General features: G+C 44.8%; 1 protein-coding gene across 13 annotated transcripts in view; it reads right to left on the bottom strand.

Annotated features, from left to right (window-relative positions):
• PHKB (phosphorylase kinase regulatory subunit beta) overlaps positions 1-25,502 on the bottom strand; it is a 203,902-nt gene that overhangs the window by 118,281 nt on the left and 60,119 nt on the right. For 12 of the 13 annotated variants that reach the window (XM_084813030.1, XM_084813043.1, XM_084813038.1 and 9 more), the window contains 2 exons: positions 20,452-20,532; positions 11,580-11,695 (listed from right to left, as the gene is read on the bottom strand). In XM_084813030.1, coding sequence (XP_084669156.1) covers positions 11,580-11,695; positions 20,452-20,532 — 197 coding nt within the window. Of the gene's footprint in view, positions 1-11,579; positions 11,696-20,451; positions 20,533-23,787; positions 23,879-25,502 lie in introns of those variants that run through there. The other variant, XM_084813042.1, reaches the window with a different exon arrangement.

Here is a 25,502-nt window from a genome sequence, read left to right on the forward strand (position 1 = left end):
TTTGCCATCCTCACTGCTGCATAATAGGCACAACGAAGAGTCTTTGCTAATCTCCGATCTTCAACTTTTAGAAGTATTCTTCAACTTTTAGAAGTATATCTGGGACATTTTCCTCCCCTGCTTGGTCTTAGGACATGGTTAAAAACAAATTATATTTACATCACTTTGATATCACTTGTCAATGTCTGGAGCTCATCAGATTTTCAAACATAGCAATTACCTGAAACTGCAACAATTAAAGTTGCTCCCATTAAGTTACCTCCCATCCTGGCTGTTCACCCAATCCAAAAGTTCCTTGAAAACTTACAGCTGACTTATGAACACTTCACTCATTCAAAACATGGTGGTTTCAAACCAGAGCAAATGAAGTGAACAACAGCAACAAAAGCGATAAAAAAGCTTTCAGCCAGGAAACAATGAAACTAGATTACAAACAATGTTTATAATTGTCCAGCTACCAAGGCATGGAACCAATCACTGGGAATGTTGAAAACATCCTTGCATCCAGATTGTTTTTTCCTGTGTTATAAACCATGTGTGAAACACTGAGAATAGTGCTAAGCAGCATTTAAAAAAATCATATGTAGATGTTTGAGACTGAAAGCTACATTAAAAAGGGAGCCAGGCAGATGAACAAACAAAATAACCTTAATAGGGACAGACAACATGACAGCAGCATATTAGCTGCAAAACAAAGGAGAACAAGTGGAAGATTCCGATGCCTTTTTAAGGCTCAGAGTACAAAGATGCTGCATTTTGGAAACACCACTATTATCAGCAACACAGATGGGAGATGTCAAAAATGTTTTTGTAGAAGTATTCGGCAGATGCTTGGAAACAGCTTGATCAAAATGGTTACAGAACAAATGAATATTGCAAGAGCTCAAACACATGGGAGAGAATCTAGAGAGATGTTACAAAGCTTTTCTTTCCCAAAATCAGTGGGAGATTGCAGACCTGCAAGTCTTCACTGAAAATTCAGCAGTAAAAGTTGCACGGTCTGCAAGAAATGCAATCAGCCTTTTTTTTTTCCCCAGAAGGAATCTCAAATACAGGGTTTCGGCTTTGTGTGGATTTGAGGCCGACCTCTAAGAAATTAAAAGCGCAGTGCATTTTTGCAACTACAGATATGGCTGTTTAATTATCACACTGTCCTCAGACAGAAGTCTTCTCTAAAATAATTACTCCACAGAGCAGTCTTACTGGGTAGGGCCAACAGCAGTTAAGACATAATGACATTCCACTTCCATGAACCTGTGTTGGACAGGGATGTGGGGACATGAACTGGGGCCTCCAGGGATAGTTTTTCCTGGTCCAGCCAACTGAGCCTTTCAGCGCTTATTATTTCGCATCTAGCAACCAAGGTCACAACATCCCTGATTTGGATTGGCTGCTCCATGCCTTGTCTGTTTAAATGCAACTACAGGAGTCAGGCTACACAGGTTATGGTAACTTAACTGGTTTAACAACAGGCTTCTCAACAGCTTGCTGGCAAGGCCTTTTGCAGGACTGCAGCAGGCCCTCTCCTAGACCAAGGCAAGAGAAGGAGGAGAGAGTCTGGAGGCTGGGTTGCACTTAAAGGGCAATGAACCATTAATTCATTGTTCCTGAATACAATGCAGTGTAGGTATAAATGCTGTCAATAGGAAGAACTGTCTAAGATTTGAGCACCATTTTTTGACAGAAAGGCAGGATATAAATAAAATAAATAAATAATACATTTGCCTGATCTCATCCTCAGGCTCTTGTTCTGACCACCCTCCTGAGTTCCTGCCTCCTTGTGTGCCTACCCTTTTCTCTGCACCTATCCCCATGAACTCCCTGAAATTTTTATCTATTTCTGATCCTTGACTCAGATATTGGCATGGCCATTCAAAACACTAGGATAGGCATATGGCTTCCTAGTACCCACCATATACACAGCAGACTAGATTAGTGTTCCATAATGCTGCAAATCACTGCAGCCAGTCTCCGAGCTATCAGGTGCACACTTGAGAAAGAGCATAATTCTCTTTTCCCATGCTAACTAATCAAAGAGGAAAAAAATGTTTTCCGGCGGTTTATTTTTCCTCTCATCTTTCTTTGTCACTCCTGTTTCTTTGTTAAACCTGAGCCAAGTTTCTACAGTGTTAAAAGGCAGAAGACAGAATTATATTGCAGTGATATCACTGTGGGCTAGAGAAGAAACACAGTATAAATAGTTCTACAGCTTCCAAGAACCTAGCTGGCTCAGTGCTCTTAAATGTGGCTCAGACATCAGTGTCAAAGCATAATTTCACTGCTGGGGCCATGCCTTGGGCTGAGATGCTCCTGTGGGTTCCAGTTTGGGTTTGAATGTAAACTATAGTTTGCAGTAATTGTAGACTGCCTGATTCAGATGTAATGGCAAATTATGGTTATCTCAAACCAGGACTATGAGCCTGAAGAACAGCCCCAATGAGCAAGCCATGGTTTGGCCATGACGCCTCCCTTAGCTTTTCCCTTTGCCTTTCTGAAGGTCTTGCGCTTTGCTTGCACTGTGTAAGTACACAGTTTCTCCAGAACAGAAACGTCTGGTTTATGACCTTGACACATTCTCTGAAAACAGCCACTCAGATGAAAGACTAAAGTCTGACACTAAAAAAATTGATAGTTTAAGGTCTACTGAAATTGTTCTGTTTCTTGAGTTAAGTTACCAATATAATTCTAATGTGCACTAAAGCAACGAAAGGAAACATCTAAAATTAATACAAGTATCTCATTTTTATTGCAAGGAGAAGTTACAAATACATAAAACCGCAGACACAAGTGCCCACCTGACTCCCTTAATGTTACTGCATACTGAAATAAACGCACTGAGCCAATACTGCAAATTTTATATATAACAACTGTCATTGTGACTTCTCTTTTAGTCTACAGTATTTGTAAGCTATTTTCCCAGGGAAATTACTACAGTTGTCATCTAAAAGGCCACAGTTCTACTGACTTCACTGCTAATGGAGCACAAAGAGAAGTAACATATAATTTCAGAATTTTATTTCAAGAGGGTATGGATAATAACAAGAACACAGTTGCAAAGACTATTGGTATTCTTAACACAGAAATAGGCAGACAGTGGAAGTCTTGCATTACCTTGGAGTCTGTAATGATCCAGCTACATGAACCATAAGGTGTACTTGTTTGAACACTCCTGGAATTAAGGAGTACAGTCTGATATTCAGCGTTATATTTAAAACTATGGGGGTCAGCAACTTGGTAGCTAAGATGATCACTGCTTGGGAAGTGAAATGGCTTCAGAACGCTCATTACCCCCACCCTACCCCAATGCTGAAGTGAACTATATTTCAATTTCTGAGGTGGTTATTAACAAGGCAGGATACGCTCTGTATACCCTTATACCATACCAAGAAAACCCATGTTTTGCACTCAAATCAGACAAAGTATGTAAATGAACATACTATACAAATGGAGATAATTCATATACATCAGGCAATCTATGCAATTCCGCCTATGCTATCAGTTTGTTTGTTTATTTATTTATTTAATTTCTATACTGCCCAATAGCCGAAGCTCTCTGGGCGGATCACAAAAATTAAAACCAAACACACAATAAAACAATTTAAAATATATAGAACATTAAAACCACAATATAACAATACAACCACAATAAAACCTAGCAGCAGTGCAGGAGTTTAAAATACAAATTTAAAACAGCAAAGATAAAAATTTAGAAAGCTAAAATGCCTGGGAAAATAAAAAGGTCTTCACCTGGCGCTGAAAGGAATACAATGTAGGCGCCAGGCAAACCTCACTAGGGAGCTCATTCCAGAGCCGGGGTGCCACAGCAGAAAAAGCCCTCCTCCTAGTAGCCACCCGCCTCACTTCTTTTGGCAGGGGCTCACGGAGAAGGGCCGCTGACGATGATCTTAAGGTCCGGGCAAGCACATATGGGAGGAGGCGATCCTTCAGGTAACCTGGCCCCAAGCCGTTAAGGGCTTTAAATGTTAACACCAGCACTTTGAATCGGGCCCGGAAATGGACTGGCAGCCAGTGCAGCTGGAAAAGTACTGGCATAATATGAGCTCGCAGGCCAGTCCCTGTTAACAATCTTGCTGCCCTATTTTGGACCAGCTGAAGTTTCCGGACTGTTTTCAAAGGCAGCCCCACGTATAACGCATTGCAGTAATCCAGACGAGAAGTTATCAGAGCATGGATAACTGTAGCTAGGCTATCTCTGTCCAGATAAGGGCGTAGTTGGTATACCAGCCGAAGCTGATAAAAAGTGCTCCGTGCCACTGAGTTCACCTTGCCTCAAGTGACAGTTCTGGATCCAAGAGCACCCCCAAACTACAAACCTGATCCTTTAGGGGGAGTGCAACACCCTCCAGAACAGGTTGAATATCACCTAGCCGGGCAGACGAACCACCCACTAACAGTACCTCCGTCTTGTCTGGATTGAGTTTCAGTTTATTGGCCCTCATCCAGTCCATTACCGTGCCCAGGCACTGATTCAGAACAACCACTGCCTCACCTGGGTTTGATGAGAAAGAGAGGTAGAGCTGGGTGTCATCTGCATATTGATGGCACCTCAGCCCACACCTCCGGATAACCTCCCCCAGCGGTTTCATGTAGATGTTAAACAGCATGGGGGATAAAATAGAGCCCTGTGGAACCCCATGGCACAATTGCCATGGCACAGAACAATAATCCCCCAGCACCACCTTCTGGAATCGGCCATCCAAGTAGGAGCGGAACCACTGTAGTGCAGTGCCTCCAATTCCTAACCCAGACAACCTATCCAGAAGGATACCTTGGTCGATGGTATCGAAAGCCACTGAGAGGTCCAGGAGAATCAACAGGGTCGCACTCCCCCTGTCCCTCTCCCGGCAGAGGTCATCCCACAGGGCGACCAAGGCAGTTTCCGTTCCAAAACCAGGCCTGAAGCCTGATTGAAATGGATCTAGATAATCTGTTTCATTCAACAGTGCCTGGAGCTGTCCTACAACCACCCACTCAAGCACCTTGCCCAGGAAGGGGATGTTGGCCACTGGCCTATAATTGTTAACATCCTCTGGGTCCAGGTTAGGCTTTTTCAGGAGTGGTCTAATTACCGCCTCTTTTAAAGTGGCAGGCACCACTCCCTCTCTCAAGGAGGAATTTACAACCTCCTGGACCCAGCCAGACAGCCCCTCCTTGTTTGATTTAATAAGCCATGAAGGGCAAGGGTCAAGCACACAAGTGGTCGATCGGACTTGGCCAAGCACCTTGTCCACATCCTCAGGCCTCAGTAACTGAAACTCATCCAATAAAACTGGACCAGACGGTGCTCTGAACGCCTCTACCAATGGAACTGCATTAATGGTGGTGTCCAATTCATGATGCATCTGAGCGACTTTATCCTCAAAGTGCCGTGCAAACTTGTCACAGCGTGCTACCGAGGGTTCCACCGTCTCTCTCCCTGGCCCAGAATGTAACAGGCCGCGAACCACTCGGAAAAGCTCCGCTGGACGACACTGAGAAGATGCAATGCTGGTGGAAAAGAACTGTCTCTTTGCCACCCTCACCGCCACAGAGTAGGCTCGATAGTGGGCTCTTACCTGTGTTCGGTCAGACTCAGCACGAGTTTTCCTCCACCTGCGTTCTAGCCGTCTCCCCTCTTGCTTCATTGCCCTCAGCTCAGATGTATACCAAGGAGCTGGCCGGGCTCTGCTCAGAGGGAGAGGGCACTTGGGCACGATCGTGTCAACCGCCCGAGTCATCTCTGCGTTCCACAGAGCGACCTGGGCTTCGACAGGAGCACCAGCCATACCAGCAGGAAAATCCCCCAGAGCCCTCTGGAATCCATCGGAATCCATTAATCTCCAGGGGCGGACCATTTTAATAGGTCCCCCACCCTTGCAGAGGGGAAAGGCCGCCAGAAGTCTAAACCTCAGCAGGAGTATATTGCTCCTGCAGGAGCAGGAGTTTGAGTATATTGTCTATACAGTCATGTGAATTGGCTTAATTTCCTAGTGTTTATGCACATATTTCATGCAAGTCACATTAACCATAACATTTACAAACACTAAGAACTTAAGAATCACCATTCTGGATCAGACCAGGTCCATCTAGTCCAGCATTCTGTTCAAAGAGTGGCCAACCAGCTGCCCTTCGGAAACCAACAAGTAGCACATGACGGCAATAGCACTCTCCCACTCATGTTCCCCAGCAACTGATATACATAGGCATATTGCCTCTGATGCTGGAAGTAGCATACAACCATGAGGACTAGTAGGCATTGATACCCTTATCCCACTTGAATTTGTCTAATCCCCTTTTAAAGCCATACAATTTGGTGGCCTTCACTACATCATGTTGTAGTGAATTCCACAGTTTAACTACGCACTGTGTGAAGAAGTATTTCCTTTTATCTGTCTTGAATCGCCCACCAATCAGCACCATGGAATTACCTTGGGTTCCAGTATTATGGGAGAGGAAGAAAAATGTCTCCCTATCCACTTTCTCCCCACCATGCATAATTTTGTACACCTCTATCCTGTCTCCTCTCACTTGCCTTTGTTCTAAGCTAAGCAGTCCCAGACAATGTAACCTTTCCTTATAGGGGAGTTGATTCAGCCCCATAATTATTTTGGCTGCCCTTTTCTCAGCTCTACAATATCCTTGTTAGGTCATCTCTGAATATAAACTCTATAGGAAGGCCAGGGAAGGGTGTATGGGGTGGGTGCCCTGTACGTCAAAGAGGGCATAGTGTCAAGCAGACTAGAACACCTAAAAGGGGTAGGCTCTTCCACAGAAGCACTGTGGGTGACAATACCAGGCTCCAAAACTAATTTAGTGTTAGGAACATGCCATTGTCCCCCAGATCAGAATGCTCAGAGTGACCTTGAGATGGAAAACGAAACCAGGGAGGCCTCCAAACAAGGAAGTGTTGTAATAATGGGTGACTTCAATTACCCCCACATTGATTCGATAAATGCATATTCCAGCCATGACAAATTGGTTAAATTTCTCAGTGCCCTAAACTATTGTGCCCTGGAACAGTTGGTCATGGAACCGACCAGAGGGGAGGTGACCTTGGATTTAATCCTAAGTGGTGTCACCCAGGACCTTGTATGAGATGTAAATGTTGTTGAACCACTTGGAAACACTGATCACAGTGCTATCAGATTTAATATATATTTAAGTGGAAAATTGCCCAGGAAGTCCAACACAGTCACATTTGACTTCCAAATAGGAAACTTCTCTAAAATGAGGGAACTGGTGAAAAGGACATTAAAAGGGGGAGCCAAGAGAATTAAATCCCTTCAAAATGCTTGGAGATTACTCAAAAACACAATAATAGAAGCCCAGCTAAAATGTATCCCACAAGTTAGGAAAGGTAGCACCAAGTTCAAGAAGTCGCCAGCATGGGTAACGAGCAGTATTAAGGGAGCTATTAGAGAAAACAGAGCTTCCGTCAGAAAATGGAAGTCTTGCCTAAGTGAGGAAAACAAAAGGAAGCACAAGCTTGCACAAAGGTGTTGCAAGCAGACAGTAAGAGATGCAAAAAAGCATTTTGAAGAGCATATCACTAACAACATCAAGGCCAACAATAAAGGATTCTTTAAATATATCAGAAGCAGAAAACCACCAGGGAGGCAGTTGGACCACTGGATGAGTTACAGGAGTACTGAAAGAGGACAAGGAATTTGCAGAGAAGCTGAATGAATTCTTGTTGTCCATCTCCACTGCAGAAGATATAGGACAGGTACCTATGCCTGAACTGATGTTTTCAGGAAGGATGTCTGAGGAACTGAGGCAAATAGTGGTGACAAAAGATGACGTTCTCAACCTTATTGATAAGTTGAAAGCAAATAAATTACCGGGCCCAGATGGTATCCATCCTAGAGTTCTCAAAGAACTCAAATATGAGATTACTGATCTTCTAACCAAAATATGCAATATGTCCCTAAGATCAGCCTTTATACCAGAGGAACAGAAGATGGCCCATGTAACATCAATTTTCAAAAAGGGATCCAGGGGGGATCCACATAATTCAAGGCTGGTTAGCTTAACGTCTCTTCTGGATAAATTGGTAGAAGACATTATTACAGATAAAATTAGTAAGCATATAGAAGGACAAGCCCTGATGAAAAAGAATCAACACGGCTTCTGCAAAGGTAAGTCCTGTCTTGCTAACCTTTTAGAGCTCTTTGAGAGTGTCAAGAAACATGTAGACAGGGGTGACCTGGTAGACACTGCTTACTTGGACTTCCAAAAGGCTTTTGACAAAGTCCCTCACCAAAGACTTCTGAGCAAACTTAGCAATCATGGAATATGAGGACAGGTCCTCTTATGGATCAGTAACTGGTTAAAGAACAGAAAGCAGAGAGTAGGAATAAATTATACATTCTCCCAATGGAGGGAAGTAAATAGTGGGGTCCCACAGGGATCTGTATTAGGACCAGTGCTTTTCAACCTGTTCATAAATGATCTCGAATTAGGAGTGAGCAGCGAAGTAGCCAAGTTTGCGGATGACACCAAATTATTTAGGGTGGTTAAAACAAAAAGGGATTGTGAGGAGCTCCAAAACAATCTCTCCAAACTGGAAGAATGGGCATCTAAATGGCAAATGCGGTTCAATGTAAGCAAGTGTAAAGTTGGGGCAAAAAATCCCAACTTCCAAGTATAGCCTGATGGGATCTGAGCTAGCGGTGACCAACCAGGAAAGAGATCTTGGGGTTGTGGTGGATAGCTCAATGAAGTTGTCAACCCAGTGTGTGGCCACTGTAAAAAAAAAAGGAAACTCCATATTAGGCATATACGAAAAGGAATTGAGAATAAAACTGCCAATATCATACTGCCCCTATACAAATCTATGATGCAACCACACTTGAAGTATTGTGTACAGTTCTGGTCACCACACCTAAAAAAAGATATTGTAGAGCTGGAAAATGTGCAGTAAAGGGCAACTAAAATGGTCAAGGGGCTGGAGCATCTCCCCCATGAGAGAAGGTTACAACAGCTGGGATTGTTTAGCTTGGAAAAAAGGAGGGTGAATGGAGACATGATACAGATGTACAAAATTATGCATGGTGTGGAGAATGTGGATAGGGAGACATTTTTCTCCCTCTCTCAAAATACTAGAACCCAGGGTCATCCTATGAAGCTGATGGAAGCTTGGTGGAAGATTCAGGACAGATAAAAGGAAGTACTTCTTCATACAGCACATAGTTAAACTATGGAACTCACTACCACAGGATGTAGTGAAGGCCACCAATTTGGATGGCTTTAAAAGGGGGTTGGACAAATTCCTGAAGGAGAAGGCTATCAATGGCTACTAGTCTTGATGGCTATGTGCTACCTCCAGTACCAGAGGCAGTGAGCCTATGTACACCAGTTGCTGGGGAACATGGGTGGGAGGGTGCTGTTGCACTTGCATCCTGCTTGCAGGTTCCTGGTCAACAGCTGGTTGGCCACTATGTGAACAGAATGCTAGAGTAGATGGACCCTTGGTCTGATCCAGCATGGCTCTTCTTATGTTCTTAGGTGTGGTGACGAGAACTGTACTTGTATCTACAATAGCTAGCCTGGCACTCTGTACTAACTCCATGCTGATTAGAAATATAATGGATTTCCCCTACCACCACTAAAAAAGCTTTAAAAATGTTCTATTTAGACTACCACAATATGTTTTATATGGGACTGCCCTTGATCCTAACATAAGAAGAGCCCTGCTGAATCAGACCAAAGGCCTATCTAGTCCAGCATTCTGTTCACACAATGGCCAACTGGCTGCCTGTGGAAAATCCACACGTGAGACATGAGTGCAATGGCACCCTTACACTCATGTTTCTCAGCAACTAGTATAGAGAGGCACTGAAGGCAGACCCGAAAGTACAGTTCATACAGAATGACAGCTGGGTTACTAAGTGGGACAGAGCATATGGAACACATCTTGCTGATCTTTAAGGTTCATCACAAGGGGGCAGAAATCTGCATCAATACCGGGGGGTTTTCCACCTGGTTTCATTGTGGGATTAGATCAGGCTCCTTTACACAATTGTCTCCGTCTCGTTACATTCCGTTCCTTAGCTTTTCACAGGGTGGCTACTTTTCTGCAAAAAGCCATTACACAAACTGGGGGCATTGCAAAATTTGCTCCCCGGTTCCTGCCCCTTTCCCTCCCCGCACAGATTACTAGTGGTTTGGTTGTCATTGACACACAGTGCGGGTGGACAGCAACCTCGGCTGAACTGCCTGCACCTTGCCCGCATAGGCAGCGGTTTCCTGACGAACTGCTGGAATGCTGGCATCCCATGGCTGACCATTCTGTGTTGTGGAGTAAGCAGCCAAAGTTGGGAGCAAAAGTCAGTGCATTGCATTTAGGCACAGCATGGCGGCAAGCCAGCAAGGCAGCAAGCTGACAGCTGACAGGTCAGTATACCGACCCACCCACAACCCTAACATCACTGCCGTTGTCATCATGACCATGCACCCAACAACCTCAAACAATGCAGGTTTTCACACTTTGGGAGAAGTACATGGGCAGGCCATGGCGCTCCTATGGTGCCGGTTGAAAAAATGCTGCATTTTTCCTGTTTGGAAATAACATGGGATAGGCAGGGGGAAAAGGCAGGAAAACCACTGGCAAAACATGTCATCATGTAAAGCACCCACAAAATACCATGCATGTGGAATAACAGTTGCACTACAAATTGCTGTGTAGAGATGCCCTTTGAAACAACCACATGGGCTCCCCATCTTTTTGGCCAAATTTAAAGTGCTGGTTTTAATGTTCGAAGCCCTAAGCAGCTTAGGACCAAGATACCACAAAGACTTCGTCTTTCCACACAAAGTTGTTGGGGCATTAAGATAATCATCACAGCCCCTTCTGCAGGTCCCTATGCCATTTGAAGTGGGGCAGGATAGGGCCTTTTCTGTCTAGCACTCCACTTTTGGAACTTGTTCCCCAGGGAGGCTCAACTGGTGCAGTCTTTATTATTTTTTAAGCACTGGGTGGAGATTTTTATCCTCCCAGACTTTTTAGGATGTTTGGTATACTGATGGTCATCTGGTTCTTTGCTGCTGCCATCTTTTACTTTACCGTATTAACTTTTTATTAGCTTTGGAAGTTGTATACCTGACAAGCAGTCTATAGACACACATTGTAGAATACACATCGTGGAAAGTACATTTTGAACCATTTGATACGTTCACTTACAGGAAAAAGAAAAGCAACATTTTTTCCCCCAAATTACCTTCATTTAGGGATGCTTGAGGGATTCCGTCTTTGTGAATTCCAATATGACCTGACCCATACCTCCCAGATTAATGTGTGAATCAGAACTAAGTTATCCACCAGAGTCCTTGGCTCAAAAGTGTATCAAAATACATTTAAAATTTAAAAAATTAAGGGTGTATTTTGAGAGGAAAATACATTTAGAAATATGTATATTGAAAATACATTTAAAAATACTTAAAAATTAAATACAATTTTTATGTGGATTGTTGGAGGGGGGGTCCCACAGATTAACATGGAAATGGGACAGAATAGACTTAGGGGTGAACGAATACAAAAGTGGCATGGACCAGAAATAGAATGAATCACCCATCCCTACCTTGAATGCAGTTCGGTGCTGCCATTGTTGTATTTGCTTCCTCTTTCCCACACACCAAAGTCTGGTACACGGTATGCTCTTTCTACACAAAATACAAGGTTTTGTATGAAGGATACCTAAAGAGAAAAATGAAAATGCAAGTGTGATGGAGAAGGAAAGAAAATGGAAACATGCTAATATTTCTTCTATATTTGAAAGTCGCAGTCTGTTTGTCTTAGTGCCTAATTCAGTTTACGGTTGCTTTGGGTCATAGAACAAGATACAGATGATACAGGAATGCTGAAAGTATGTACTCAGTGGATGTTCACCTGTGCCTTACTCCACTTACCAATCTAGACAGTTCTTTCTTCCCTATCCTCATCCCCAGCTAGCACAATTACATTGCACTGGTTGGCCAAGCCCAGATCTACACTGTGGCAGTTGCCAATTTGTCTCCCTTCTTTCCTGATTAATACCAGGAGAAGGAAAATAAAAGATACAGGACTACACAACTACTATGCAGTGCTTCATTTCCCTGTCCAGGTTGTATTCCTGCCTCCTTCCCTTCTCTCTCTCCTGCTATTAACTAGCCATGCAGTCACAGCTGTCTTCTCATCTTGCCCAGTGGTTGCTTCTTTTTAACAACTGTTTCCCATTTACAAGATGTTTGAGACTGTTCTATAGGGCCAATAGAAATAAAGAGTCATGAGAATGATCTACCCTTGGCCAAGAGTCCTGCATATAGCCGCATTCTTAGCTGATGGCTTTGTGACCACCAGCTGTCTGTCTGCATATGTACATACTGTTTTGCTACCATGTAAGAAAACCATGCAAAACCTAGGGACACAAAATTGTTATTTTCTCCCTCAGGTGGGAAGCATCCAAGAGAACACCGAACTTGGTCATAATGAGGCACTTCGATGGAAAGTAAGGAAGAGCACTTTCCCTTTGGAAGGGAAGTGATGAAAAGAATTCCAAAGCTGCATTGGCATCATTGCTCCCAGAGTGAGTGTAGCCAATCAGTTACTTTGGTATGGCCCAGTTTTCACTAATTGTATAATTCAGCCATTGCAGCCCTTGGCTTTGGGTGGATTTACATTTGTTTTTAAGATGACAGACATTTACAATCCGACTGAATTAAAATCAAAAGTGTTGTTACTCTAGGAATTTCATTCTGCAAACAAGCTGAGACAAAGGCTTGGATCCTGAGTACCATGAGCAGAGGGAAGCTCACGAAAGGGGAATTTCCCATACCCTCCTCCCCCTTTCAGTCACCCGACAAGCCTCTCCAGAAGACTGGGGGAAACTTCTGAACACTCTGCTTGTTGAAGGTTCTTCTGATTAATTTGGCAATCACCCCCTCACCCAGAAAGCACCTCTGCCCCATCACATGCTATTCAGAAGGGTCCCCTGACCCTCCAGAGAGACTTTCTGGAGGAGGGCACACAGGGGACAGAAAAGTCTCCTTCTACGAGTTTCCTTCCACTTATATTACTCAGGATTCAAGCCACAGTGATTCCATGCCTTAATTTCATGAGTGAATTGTTCACTGAAAACATACAGATGTAATTTTTATACATGGAGCCTTGAAATGATTAGCCTACAGACCAGCATCATAGGTATGTACCCAGGTACAGGATATTGTATACCATCTGTTACTTAAATAATAAACTGGAAATAACCATTTCTGTTTGCAAGGAGTTAACAAACAACGCTGTTCTACACAGGGAAACAAACCCCATTAAATTTACCCAACCATTTAAACTTGCTCAGCATTTTCATCTACTACTGGAGGCAGCTCATTTACCTCCGAGGGAAAAAGGAGTAATAATGAATTGCTTCACTGCACTCAATAAGCGTAACATCCTGCACAAGTGAATTGTCTAAATGTGAAATATAGAAAGAAGTAGGGAGGGAAAGGTCCCAAAGAACACTTCAAGCATCAAAATAGACTCGTCTATTTTGAAATAGAGCCAATTCAAACAAAGCCAAAATCGGTTCAGGGTTAGCAGGAAACTCAAAGTGTGTAACATCCAACTAGGTAACAGAGTCTTATTATTGTCACTTGCTGCCAGATCGATTTTCACCACATGAAGAGGCGATCTGGTATGATGTGATATATAATTTACATTGGCTGCCTGTCAGTTTCCAGGCCCAACGGAAGCTGCTGGTTTGGGCCCTTGAAGCACTAAATGGTTTGAGACCATGTTGTCTGAAGGACCACCTACATCTGTATGAGCCTGCCCAAGCATTAAGTTTTGCACAGGAGGCCCTATTCCCTGGCCCACCAGCCAAAGCCTTTAGGCTGGTACATACTAGGGAGAGGGCTTTCTCAGTGGTGGCCCCACACCTTTGGAACTCCCTCCCTAAGGAGATATGTATGGCATCACCAGTACTGGCTTTTAAAAAACAGCAACCATGAAGACATGTTTATTCTCATGTGCATTTATTTGGTGCTTAAAAATCCTTGGTTGCTGCTGGCAGTGTTTGTTTGTGTGTTTAATTATAATTTGTACGTTCATGTTTTTATGATATTGTAAGCTGCATTGTGAGGCCAGTGTGCCCTGAAAGGCAGGTTAAAAATATTTTAAATAGTAAATGAATACATAAAGGATAAGAGTAAGACCTCTGCGCCAGTCAGTCTCTGGTTCAAATCTTATCCAATGATAAACTCATCAGGTGGCCTTAGGCGAGCTACTATCACTCACTTCCCTACCTATAAATGTGGATAATAATACTTACCTCCCTTCCATGGTTGTTGTAAGGACCAATCAGTGGTGTCTCGCAAGGCAATTGACTAAGTGAAATGTCTGGCAGCTGCCACATGGCAATAGAGGGGGATAGAAGGAGGAGGATTCCCACCCTTACTTTTTAGTGCTGGTGGAGGTGGGGAATGTTGATGAGTGGATAATTGCCCCAGTGCAGACCGCTGATATCAACAGGGGTAACTATCTACTCAGAAACTATGCCGTTGCGCTGTCCTGGTTGTAGCACATTTCTCCCCATCTATCACCACCATCTATGCCAACACCACTACCCAAAACCACTCTTTGTCTTTGTTCAGCAAGGAAAACCTACAGGTTCCTGCGACTTTTCACACCACATGTCAAGTATCAGCTTTGGGGGAGGTGACAATTCTATCAGAAAATCAGCCCAGAGAAAAGTGCCATGGTCCTGATCCAATTCCCATATTATTAATTAAAAAAAAAACATGGGAGATTGTAATCAAAGATCTCCAATGTCATGTTCAGTTTAGTCCACAGAGAGCTGTTATGCATTATTAATTTGCAGCATACAAGCTCAATTTCAGGATGCATGACTAATATAATGACTTTATTTTTAAGAGAGAGATTCAAAGTTGCATTGTCTAAATTCCCTACCATGTTAAGACAAAAAACACATATTAAGTAACCAACATGAAGACTAAATCTATCTATATAAAGCAACAGCAGGGATTGTAGAATCTATTGTGAGCCATTACTGGAGACGTGTGAATATTTCTCTGTGTGTTTTAAATTTGTACAGCATCTAGTGCAGCACTGATTGCTTCATTAATTATAATGGTTGGTGGTCATCCCTGCTACTTACAAAAAAGCGCGACAAAGTACATTTCATAAACCTATGCAAAGCTTTAACGTATAACTTGAAACTCCACCAATGCAAGCAGTATTCCTACTGAGTTGAATTCTTTTATGTCATTTTAAATGGCACTAACTTTTTTTGATTTATTATCCAAATCAATCTATGTAGGATTTACAAGTAGCTGCAAAAAGAACGATGAAAATTGCATGAAAGGGAATAGTCACTTTAACTGACAGTTTGAAATCACTTAAATGTGACTATTAAAAAATCTTTTAAAAAATCCAGATGCAATCCACAGAATGTTCCTTAATGAAGTCATATGGAGGATTTGCTACCCTGATGTAGTGGTTGTTGTTGTTGTTCAGTCGTTCAGTCGTGTCCGACTCTTCGTGACCCCATGGACCATAGCACGCCAGGCCTTCCTGTCCTGCGCTCTCTCCCGGAGCGTGCTCAAGTTCATATTCATTGCATCCATGATGCTATCTAGCCATCTCATCCTCTGCCGTCCCCTTCTCCTTTTGCCTTCAGTCTTTCCCAGCATCAGGGTCTTTTCCAGGGAGTTTTCTCTTCGCATTAGGTGGCCAAAATATTGGAGCTTCAGCTTCATTATCTGTCCTTCCAATGAGCACTCAGGGTTGATTTCCTTTAGGATGGACTGATTTGACCTCCTTGCAGTCCAGGGGACTCGTAAGAGTCTTCTCCAGCACCACAGTTCGAAAGCATCAATTCTTCGGCGCTCAGCCTTCCTTATAGTCCAGCTCTCACAGCCATACATTACTACTGGGAAAACCATAGCTTTGATTAGACGGACCTTTGTCGGCAAGGTGATGTCTCTGCTTCTTACTATGCTGTCTAGGCTGGCCATAGCTTTCCTCCCAAGGAGCAAGCGTCTTTTAATTTCATGGCTACAGCCACCGTCTGCGGTGATCTTGGAGCCCAAGAAAGTAAAATCTGTCACTGCTTCCATTTCTTCCCCTTCTATATGCCAGGAAGTGATGGGGCCAGATGCCATGATCTTCGTTTTTTTAATGTTGAGTTTCAAACCAGCTTTTGCACTCTCCTCTTTCACCCTCAACAAGAGGCTCTTTAGATCCTCTTCGCTTTCTGCCATTAGGGTGGTATCGTCTGCATATCGGAGGTTGTTGATAATTCTCCCAGCAATCTTAATTCCGACCTCTGATTCATCCAACCTGGCAATTCTCATGATGTACTCTGCATATAAGTTAATTAAGCAGGGTGACAATATGCAGCCTTGTCGTACTCCTTTCCCAATTTTGAACCAATCGGTTGTTCCATCTCTGGTTCTTACTGTTGCTTCTTGACCCTTGTACAGGTTTCTCAGGAGACAGGTAAGGTGGTCTGGTACTCCCATCACTTTAAGAATTTGCCACAGTTTGTTGTGATCCACACAATCAAAGGCTTTAGCGTAGTCAATGAAGCAGAAATAGACGTTTTTCTGGAATTCTCTTGCTTTCTCCATGATGCAGCGAATGTTGGCGATTTGATCTCTAGTTCCTCTGCCTCTTCGAAACCCAGCTTGTACTTCCGGTAGTTCTCGGTTCGCATACTGCTGAAGCCTAGCTTGTAGGATTTTGAGCATCACCTTGCTGGCATGTGAAATGAGCGCAATGGTGCGGTAGTTTGAACACTCTTTGGCGTTGCCCTTCTTTGGAATTGGAATGTAAACTGACCTTTTCCAGTCTTGTGGCCACTGTTGAGTGTTCCAGATTTGTTGGCATATTGAATGCAGCACTTTAACAGCATCATCTTTTAGGATTTTAAATAGCTCGGCTGGAATACTGTCATCTCCGCTAGCTTTGTTGTTACTAATGCTTCCTAAGGCCCACTTGACTTCACTCTCGAGGATGTCCGGCTCAAGTTCAGTGACCGCACTATCATGGCTATCAGGGATATTCAGATCTTTCCTGTATAGTTCTTCTTTGTATTCTTTCCACCTCTTCTTAATCTCATCTGCTTCTGTTAGGTCCCTGCCTTCTTTGTCCTTTATCATGCCCATCTTTGCACAAAACGTTCCCTTGAGATCTCCAATTTTCTTGAAGAGATCTCTAGTCTTTCCCATTCTGTTGTTTTCCTCGATTTCTTTGCATTGTTCATTTAAGAAGGCCTTCTTGTCTCTCCTTGCTATTCTCTGGAACTCTGCATTCAGTTGGGTATATCTTCCCCTTTCTCCCTTGCTTTTCGCTTCCCTTCTTTCCTCAGCTACTTGTAAAGCCACATCAGACAGCCACTTTGCTTTCTTGCATTTCTTTTTCTTCGGGATGGATTGAGTTGCTGCCTCCTGAACAATGTTACGGACCTCCGTCCATAGTTCCTCAGGCACTCTGTCTATCAGGTCTAATCCCTGAAATCTATTCCTCACCTCCACTGTATATTCATCAGGGATATGATTTAGGTCATACCTGAACGGTTTAGTGGTTTTCCCGACGTTCTTCAATTTAAGCCGAAATTTTGCAAGAAGCAGCTCATGATCTGAGCCACAGTCAGCTCCAGGTCTTATTTTTACTGACTGTATGGAGCTTCTCCATCTTTGGCTGCAAAGGACATAATCAATCTGATTTCGATATTGACCATCTGGTGACGTCCATGTGTAGAGTCGCCTCTTGTGCTGTTGGAAAAGAGTGTTTGCTATGATCAGCATGTTCTCTTGGCAAAACTCTATTAGCTTTTGTCCTGCTTCATTTTGTACACCAAGGCCATGCCTGCCTGTTATCCCAGTGATTTCTTGACTTCCTACTTTAGCATTCCAATCCCCTATGATGAAGAGGACATCTTTTTTTGGTGTTAGTTCTACAAGGTGTTGTAGGTCTTCATAGAACCGATCAACCTCAGCTTCTTCGGCCTCAGTGGTTGGGGCATAGACTTGAATTACTGTGATGTTGAATGGTTTGCCTTGGATTCGTACTGAGATCATTCTATCGTTTTTAAGATTGTACCCCAGGACTGCTTTTCCCACCCTTTTGTTGACTATGAGTGCTACTCCATTTCTTCGAAGGGATTCTTGCCCACAATAGTAGATATGATGGTCACCTGAATTAAATTCGCCCATGCCTGTCCATTTTAGTTCGCTGATTCCCAAGATGTCGATGTTCAATCTTGCCATCTCATGTTTGACCACCTCCAGCTTACCTTGATTCATTGATCTGACATTCCAGGTTCCTAAACAATATTGTTCTTTACAGCATCGGATTTTCTTTTCACCACCAGACACATCCACAGCTGAGTGTCCTTTTGGGTTTGGCCCAGCCACTTCACTCTTCCTGGCGCTACTTGGAAATACCCTCTGCTCTTCCCCAGTAGCATACTGGACACCTTCCGACCTGAGGGGCTCATCTTCCGGCGTCATATCTTTTAGCCTTGTGATACGTTCCATGGGGTTTTCTTGGCAAGAATACTGGAGTGGGTTGCCATTTCCTTCTCCAGTGGACCACATTTTGTCAGAACTCTCTGCCATGACCTGTCCGTCTTGGGTGGCCCTGCACGGCATAGCTTATGGCTTCACTGAGTTACGCAAGCCCCTTCGCCACAACAAGGCAGTGATCCATGAAGGGGGGTGTAGTGGTTAGAGTAGGGTTAAACTAGGATGGGGGACACCTGAGTTCAAATCCCCGTGCAGCCAGGAAACCCATATGGTGATTCTGGGCCAATCACTTTCCCTTAGCCGACCCTATCTTACAAGGACGTTAAAAGATAAAATGGGAGCAGGGTGTAAGGATTGATTCTGAGTGCAGGGAGATAGTTAGCAGCTCAGATTCAGAAGGAGAACAGCCAGAAGCAGGGGATGGATTTTCCCCAGCCAGTTCAGATATGGATAGGTATGCTTCTCAGGTTACTAACTACCGGATGGCCGGGCCTGAAGCCCCCCCCCTTGCCCCCCCTGTGAGAAGCCAGGAGGAGGATGAAGAGGAGGAGGAGGACAGTGAGGGCTATGACCTAAGAGATGCTAGACTACGACACAGACCTAAGAGGGAAACGTCAGGGGCGGAGCTCAGACGGTTGACCCAGTTAGCGATGCATGAAAGGCGACGTAGAGAAGCATCACTGGAAAAGCGGGACATCCCTCCCTAAGTTAGTCTAGCCAGCAAGCCTCACTTCAAAGTGTAAGCAAGTAGGGTGTTCCCATTTAAATCCCCTGGAGGCATTCCTTTGTAGCCTGAGAGTCTTTGAGGATTTGCATCTGTAATGAACCCGTTGATAACGCATTAAAGGCCTAAGACTGAAGCCTCTCAATTTGTGTGTGTGAGTGCATCAAGAAAGAGGGGGGCCAAGAGAAACATGACACAGGGGGAGAACTATATATGCTGCCTTAAACTCCTTGGAGGAAAAGGTGGGAAAGAGGTGTAATGAATAAAATAAAATAAACCTATGACCTATAAAGATAAATATCTTTGTGGCTGTATGCAACTGGGAGACTCACTCCAAAAGCCAGCTAGTGGATGCAGAATGGGAACAAACACTAAGTAAACAAGTGGCAGCATTCAGGGCAAAATGTAGTCAAATCAAGGAAGTATTTAGTCTCACATGTTGTCTTCTGAGAAATGCAAAGTTGGATTTTGAGTGAGTTCGCAAAATCTTTGTTCTGTTTCCAAGACTGTTTTACAATACAGTTTACTTTGTCACCAGGTCAAAATATGTTACTGACCACTTGGGGGAAAATGCACTCCAGTGTGGCAACCGGTTGTGGGAGGACTCTGATGCACGCATGGAACTCCCCCACTCTCAAGGATTTCCTCTTTCACTTCAGTGCTGTACATACAAAGATATGGATGTGTAGCTTCAAGTATTTTTTTTAATTGTGTAGATGCTATAGAAACTGTTATAAGCAGCATTCGTTCAATGGGTAAGGATATCCTTTAAGGCAGAAGAATTCAATGTGTGCATCAGAGCACGTACAGGGCTCTAGATTGGGGCAAAGTTATTTTTAAAACACACACACGTAAAGATTACTTTTAGGAAGCATTTAATATTTGATTAGGAGAAAAATAACATAACTAGAAGACCAAGAAAGAGAGAGAGAGAGAGAGAAGATAAAACACAATTTCTGGAACTGATTGAAGTATATATTAGGCTATGTCAAATGTGTTATTTTAAAGTAAAATACATCCAGCTTTCTTTTACATGACTAAAGCTAACAAAATTAGAACTTCATGCCATATAAAAAAAACATTTTGGCTTGAATTCTATTTTAATCCATTCATCTTATGAGATGCACATTGAAACGTTTTGCTTTAATTTTATTTAATTTATGTAGCCTGTAAGAATATGTCAGCATGTTTTACTGGCTGATCCATACCTCATCGGTGTTGTAGATAATCTGCAGACCAGATGATATCATCTCAACCAGGTAGATGAGGAACAGTGACACAGCATTTATCTAAAGCAAGCAAAAAGCACAAGAATGAGCAGTCAGTAAGAGAAATAGCCTTCAAAGCAAAAAATCACCCCATACATCTTCTGTTGTATTTCTGTATCCCCTTTAATTAAAAAAAAAAAACAATCAAGGTGTCAATAAACAGAAGTGGCTAAAGTGTAGCTGCCAAGAGTGAGTGAAAATAACAGTAACAGATGGTGAAGTAATGCATGCCCTGTGCACTAAGGGGTGTGTAAGCTTCAACATGGCTAGGAGCTCTGGGCTTGCTTTTGTAATTAGCTTTCTTCTGTCTAAGCAGTACCTACAGGATATAAAGCAAAGTTTGGGGAATCAGAAGAACCCCCTCATGTAGTGCTGCCTACAATGGCTTCCATAGCATCTGTTTTAGAAAAAGATTTACTCACAATTGGAAGCAACAAAATCAAGCAACAGAGTCGTCCCTTCCACACCCCCTCCAGACTTCTATTTTGACCTATTTTTTAAATTCATTTAAAATTCATTTTTTAAATTCATTTAAAATGAATAAATGGTAGTTATTCATTTCACTACCATTTATGTCAAAATGTCCCTAGAGGAGGGGTGGGCAACCTGTGGCCCTTAGTCTAGTTTTAAGCGGCCTTTGGCTTAACCACAAATGTCCTCTGCAAGCAAACCGTTCAGACTTCTGGTGAGAACAATCTGTCCCCACACCTCACCACTGTCAGGGTGGAAACTGAGCCGATAGAACCCCAGAGCAGTTCTGATTCTGAGGAGGATCAGCAATCTGTGGGAGAGGAGCTCGCTCATCCCTCACAGGCACAGCAGCTGTGCCATAAACTGTGCCATAAACCTCATTCCAGGGGCGACCATCCCCGCTGGACAACTGTATTCGATGTCGGAGCCGGAACTTGGAGCTCTGCAGGAGTTTTTGGACACAAACCTCAAACGTGGCTTCATTCGCCCTTCCTCCTCCCCCGCCTGCGCCCCTACCATCTTTGTGGCCAATAAATCTGGAGAACTCCGCCCAGTGAATGACTATACAGCCCTCAATTCGGTCTCGATCCCTGACAAGTACCCCCTCCCCCTGATCCCTGAGATGCTGGAGCGCCTGGGGAGAGCCAAGATTTTCACAAAGTTGGACCTGCGTGGCGCCTATAATCTGACACGCATCCGGGAAGGGGGTGAGTGGAAGACCTGTTTCGGCACCCGGTACGGAGCATATGAATACCTAGTGATGCCATTTGGGCTCGCCTGCACCCCCCCCACCACGTTTTCACGTTTTATGAATGCCATCTTCCGGGACTATTTGGACACTTTCCTCATTGTGTATCTCGATGATTTACTTATATTTTCTGAGGACCCCCACACCCACCAGCACCACGTCTCCGCCGTCCTCCAGCGCCTTCACGAACACCATCTTTATGCCAAGCTGGAGAAATGTGCATTTGACCTAACCTCTTTGGACTATCTTGGCTACATTATCTCAGCTGACGGTATCAGGATGGACCCTGCAAAGGTCCAGGCTGTCCTCTCCTGGCAGGCTCCATCCACCAAGGATTTGCAACGTTTTCTGGGGCTTGCTAATTTCGAGAGAAAGTTCCTGCCCAGCTTTGCTCAGCTGACATCTCCTCTCACAGACCTCCTTAAGGGCAAGAAATCTCCTTTTCATTGGACGGCATCTGCCCAAGAGGCTTTCAAGGAACTTAAGAAGCTTTTTAGTTCTGAGCCGATCCTGTTACATCCCGACCCGAGGAAGCCTTTTGTGGTGCCAACTGATGCCTCTGACTTTGCGGTGGGGGCGGTGCTTTTTCAGCTAGATCGGGCGAGCGGTGGGTTGCAACCCTGCGCCTACCACTCCAGGAAGCTGAATGTGTCTGAGAGGAATTATATCATCTGGGAGAAGGAACTGTTGGCCATCAAGTCCGCTTTGGAGACCTGGCAACATCTGCTGGAGGGGGCACAGCACCCAGTTGAAGTTAGAACCGACCATCGCAAGCTGGAACATCTTCAGACAGCCCATGCCTTAAACCACCAGCAGATTAGGTGGTCGCTTTTTTTCCCCCGGTTCCACCTTAAGATTTGCCATGTGAAGGACTCCAACAACCTACAAGCCGATGCTCTTTCTCATAAGCTGGATCTCCAGCCAGGGGGTGAGGGAAATACCCCCCCCCCGATTCTTCCCCGCCCCCAGAGCCTGGCGGCAGCTGCAGTACCTCACTCTTGGGAGGAGCTCCTTCACTCTGCACAGGCTCAGGATGCTTTTGTTCGCACAAAGGTGGAGGAATTGGGGCTAGCCTCTGCCCCCCCCCACTCTACCCCCTTCTCTTTGCGAGGAGGCCTGCTTTACCATTCCGGTCGGGTCTATGTGCCTTCTAGACCCCTCCGCAAGAAGGTCCTCCATCAGTGCCACGACTCCCCCACAGTTGGGCATTTTGGCTTCATCAAGACCCTGCACGGAGTGACATGGGATTTTTGGTGGCCTCGTGTGTGTCAGGACGTCAAGTCCTATGTCACCTCCTGCCCAACCTGCCAGAGGGCGAAGGCCCCCTCAGGCAAGTCCACAGGCTTGCTTCACCCCCTGCCTACCCCCTCAGGACCTTGGAAACTGCTCTCCCTTGACTTCATCACTGACTTGCCTCCCTCACACGGTAAGACCACCATTTTGGTGGTGGTGGATTTATTTTCTAAAATGGCCCATTTCATCCCCTGCTTTGGGTTGCCCACTGCCAGGGAGACGGCGGAGCTGTTTTTGGCATGTTTTCAGGCTCCACGGATGGCCTGAGGGTCTCATTTCAGATAGGGGGGCCCAATTCACTGCCCATTTCTGGAGGGAGCTACTTGGGCTTCTCCATGTGATGCTCCGTCTTTCCTCTGCCTGCCGTCCACAGATGGACGGTCAGACCGAGCGCACCAATGTGACTCTGGAGCAATATTTGCGCTGTTATGTCAATTACCAGCAAGATGACTGGTTTTCCTTGCTGCCTCTCGCAGAATTTGCTTATAACAATGCCTGCCATGCTTCCACCCGCCAAATTCCATTTTTTGCCAATTTTGGTTACCACCCCAAGGGTTTCCCGTCCACCTTAGCTCCCTCTTTGGTGCCAGCAGCCCATGAGTTTTTAAAGGAGTTGTGAGCGGTACACCACCTCTTACGGGACTCCCTCGAGCAAACCAAGACAGCCTACAAGGCCTCTGCAGACCAGCGGCACCAGCCGGGTCCGTCTCTACAACTGGGGGACTGGGTTTGGTTGTCCACCCAATACCTCCCCTCTCACTCACCCGCAAGGAAGCTCGCGCCTCGCCGCACGGGGCCTTTCCAGATTACAGCCCAGATTAACCCGGTTGCTTTTTGCCTGGCTCTCTCCCCGCTCCATGAAGATCCATCCTGTTTTTAATCGGTCCTTGCTGTCCCCCCTGGTTTCTGGTGACCCCCATCACTCGGTCAGTTCCCCCCCGCTGCCAGTGCTGGTAGAGGGGGAGGAGGAGTTTGAGGTCGCGGAGATTCTGGACTCCTGCCTTTCTCGCGGCCGCCTGCAATATCTAGTAGACTGGAAGGGGTATGGGCCAGATGAGCGAACCTCGGAACCCGCGGAAAATGTGCATGCTCCGTTGCTGCTGAGGCGTTTCCACCAGCTGTACCCCCACAAACCTGGGGCCCCAGGAGAAGAGCACAAGGGGGGAGCCTCATGGGAGCGGGGATGATGTCCGGGTAGAAACTGAGTCGATAGAACCCCAGAGCAGTTCTGATTCTGAGGAGGATCAGCAATCCGTGGGAGAGGAGCCAGCTCATCCCTTACAGGCACAGCAGCTGGCAGAGATTCCTCCTGCTGGCATTCCTGAGATAGATAGTGATCCTAGCAGTGAGAAAGTGCGGGAACGGGGCTTGCTAGATGCTCGATGCAGACACATGGAGTGATGAGCGATGGAGGGCACAGAAAGGAGGCATAGCACCCGTTTGGCGCGCAAGCAACAGCCGCCTCCCGTGGACCCAAGGGAAAGAGGGAGGATCTCTCCCTAGCCCATAAGTTCAGGGTCTTCAAGTGACTCTCCTTCAAACGAGGATCAACTGCCTACTCGGTGCAAAGGCCACTCTGCTGTTCCTTGCTTAGTCGCTGGTGATGAGCATCTGAAAGAGTCATTAAGTTGTAAAAGGATTAAAGCCTTGAAAATAATCCTTTCGTCTGTGTCTTGAGTTGGCTATTGGAGTCTACTGAAAGAGGCCGCTAGGGCGCCCCTGACAGCCACAAACCCTGCTGGACAGGGAGGAAGAGATAGAGAAAACAGGGTAGCCCACACACTTTCGGCTCTGACCCTACCCACTGCTGGCCAGCCTTGGCCACTGCCAGCATGCAGCACCCTACAGATTATCCCCAAGGGAATGCAGGCCTCGACAAAAAAATAAAATGGTTTCCCAATCCTGCTCTAGAGGATGTAAATTACAATACTGAAGACAAAGCACAAAGACTGCATAAGCAGAACATTACTGTAGCAGGCAAAGAAGACCCAATTTCCTACCTAATAAAGAAAAAATTCATGCAGCCTCCTGCAGAGGGGCGTTTAAGTTTTAATCAACTCTTCTGCATTTGATTTATAGGATTTAAATTATATTTATGAAAAATGAGTTGTTTTCCTCTGTTGACATAACTATCTATTAGATATCAGCATCAACTGCCATAGCAGTTTCCAGCAAGCCATTACATTAGGGAAGTGCATGGCCAAATATCAAAGAAATGAACATAAAATACAGCTACTTCACAATGTACCACATTACACTTTGCTTATTCATGCCCCATTCACTTGGTGATAGCTGCAGAATTTCATTTTTTTTAAAAGGTATATTCCTGATTTCTGTAGAAAACTATAATAAAGGAAGTTGAGGAGGGCTATAGCAGAAAAAGAGTGTATTATTGGCTGAGCTTCTCAGTGTCTGTCTGCCCCACCTCTTCACACAGGTATTTGGGTCTCCAGCCTGTGGGGAGAAGTGTGGGAGGGCT

The sequence above is a fragment of the Heloderma suspectum genome, chromosome 8 (genome assembly GCF_057233095.1).
Source record: "Heloderma suspectum isolate Gila_16-S chromosome 8, 16-S_ref, whole genome shotgun sequence".
Taxonomy (NCBI): Eukaryota; Metazoa; Chordata; class Lepidosauria; order Squamata; family Helodermatidae; genus Heloderma; species Heloderma suspectum.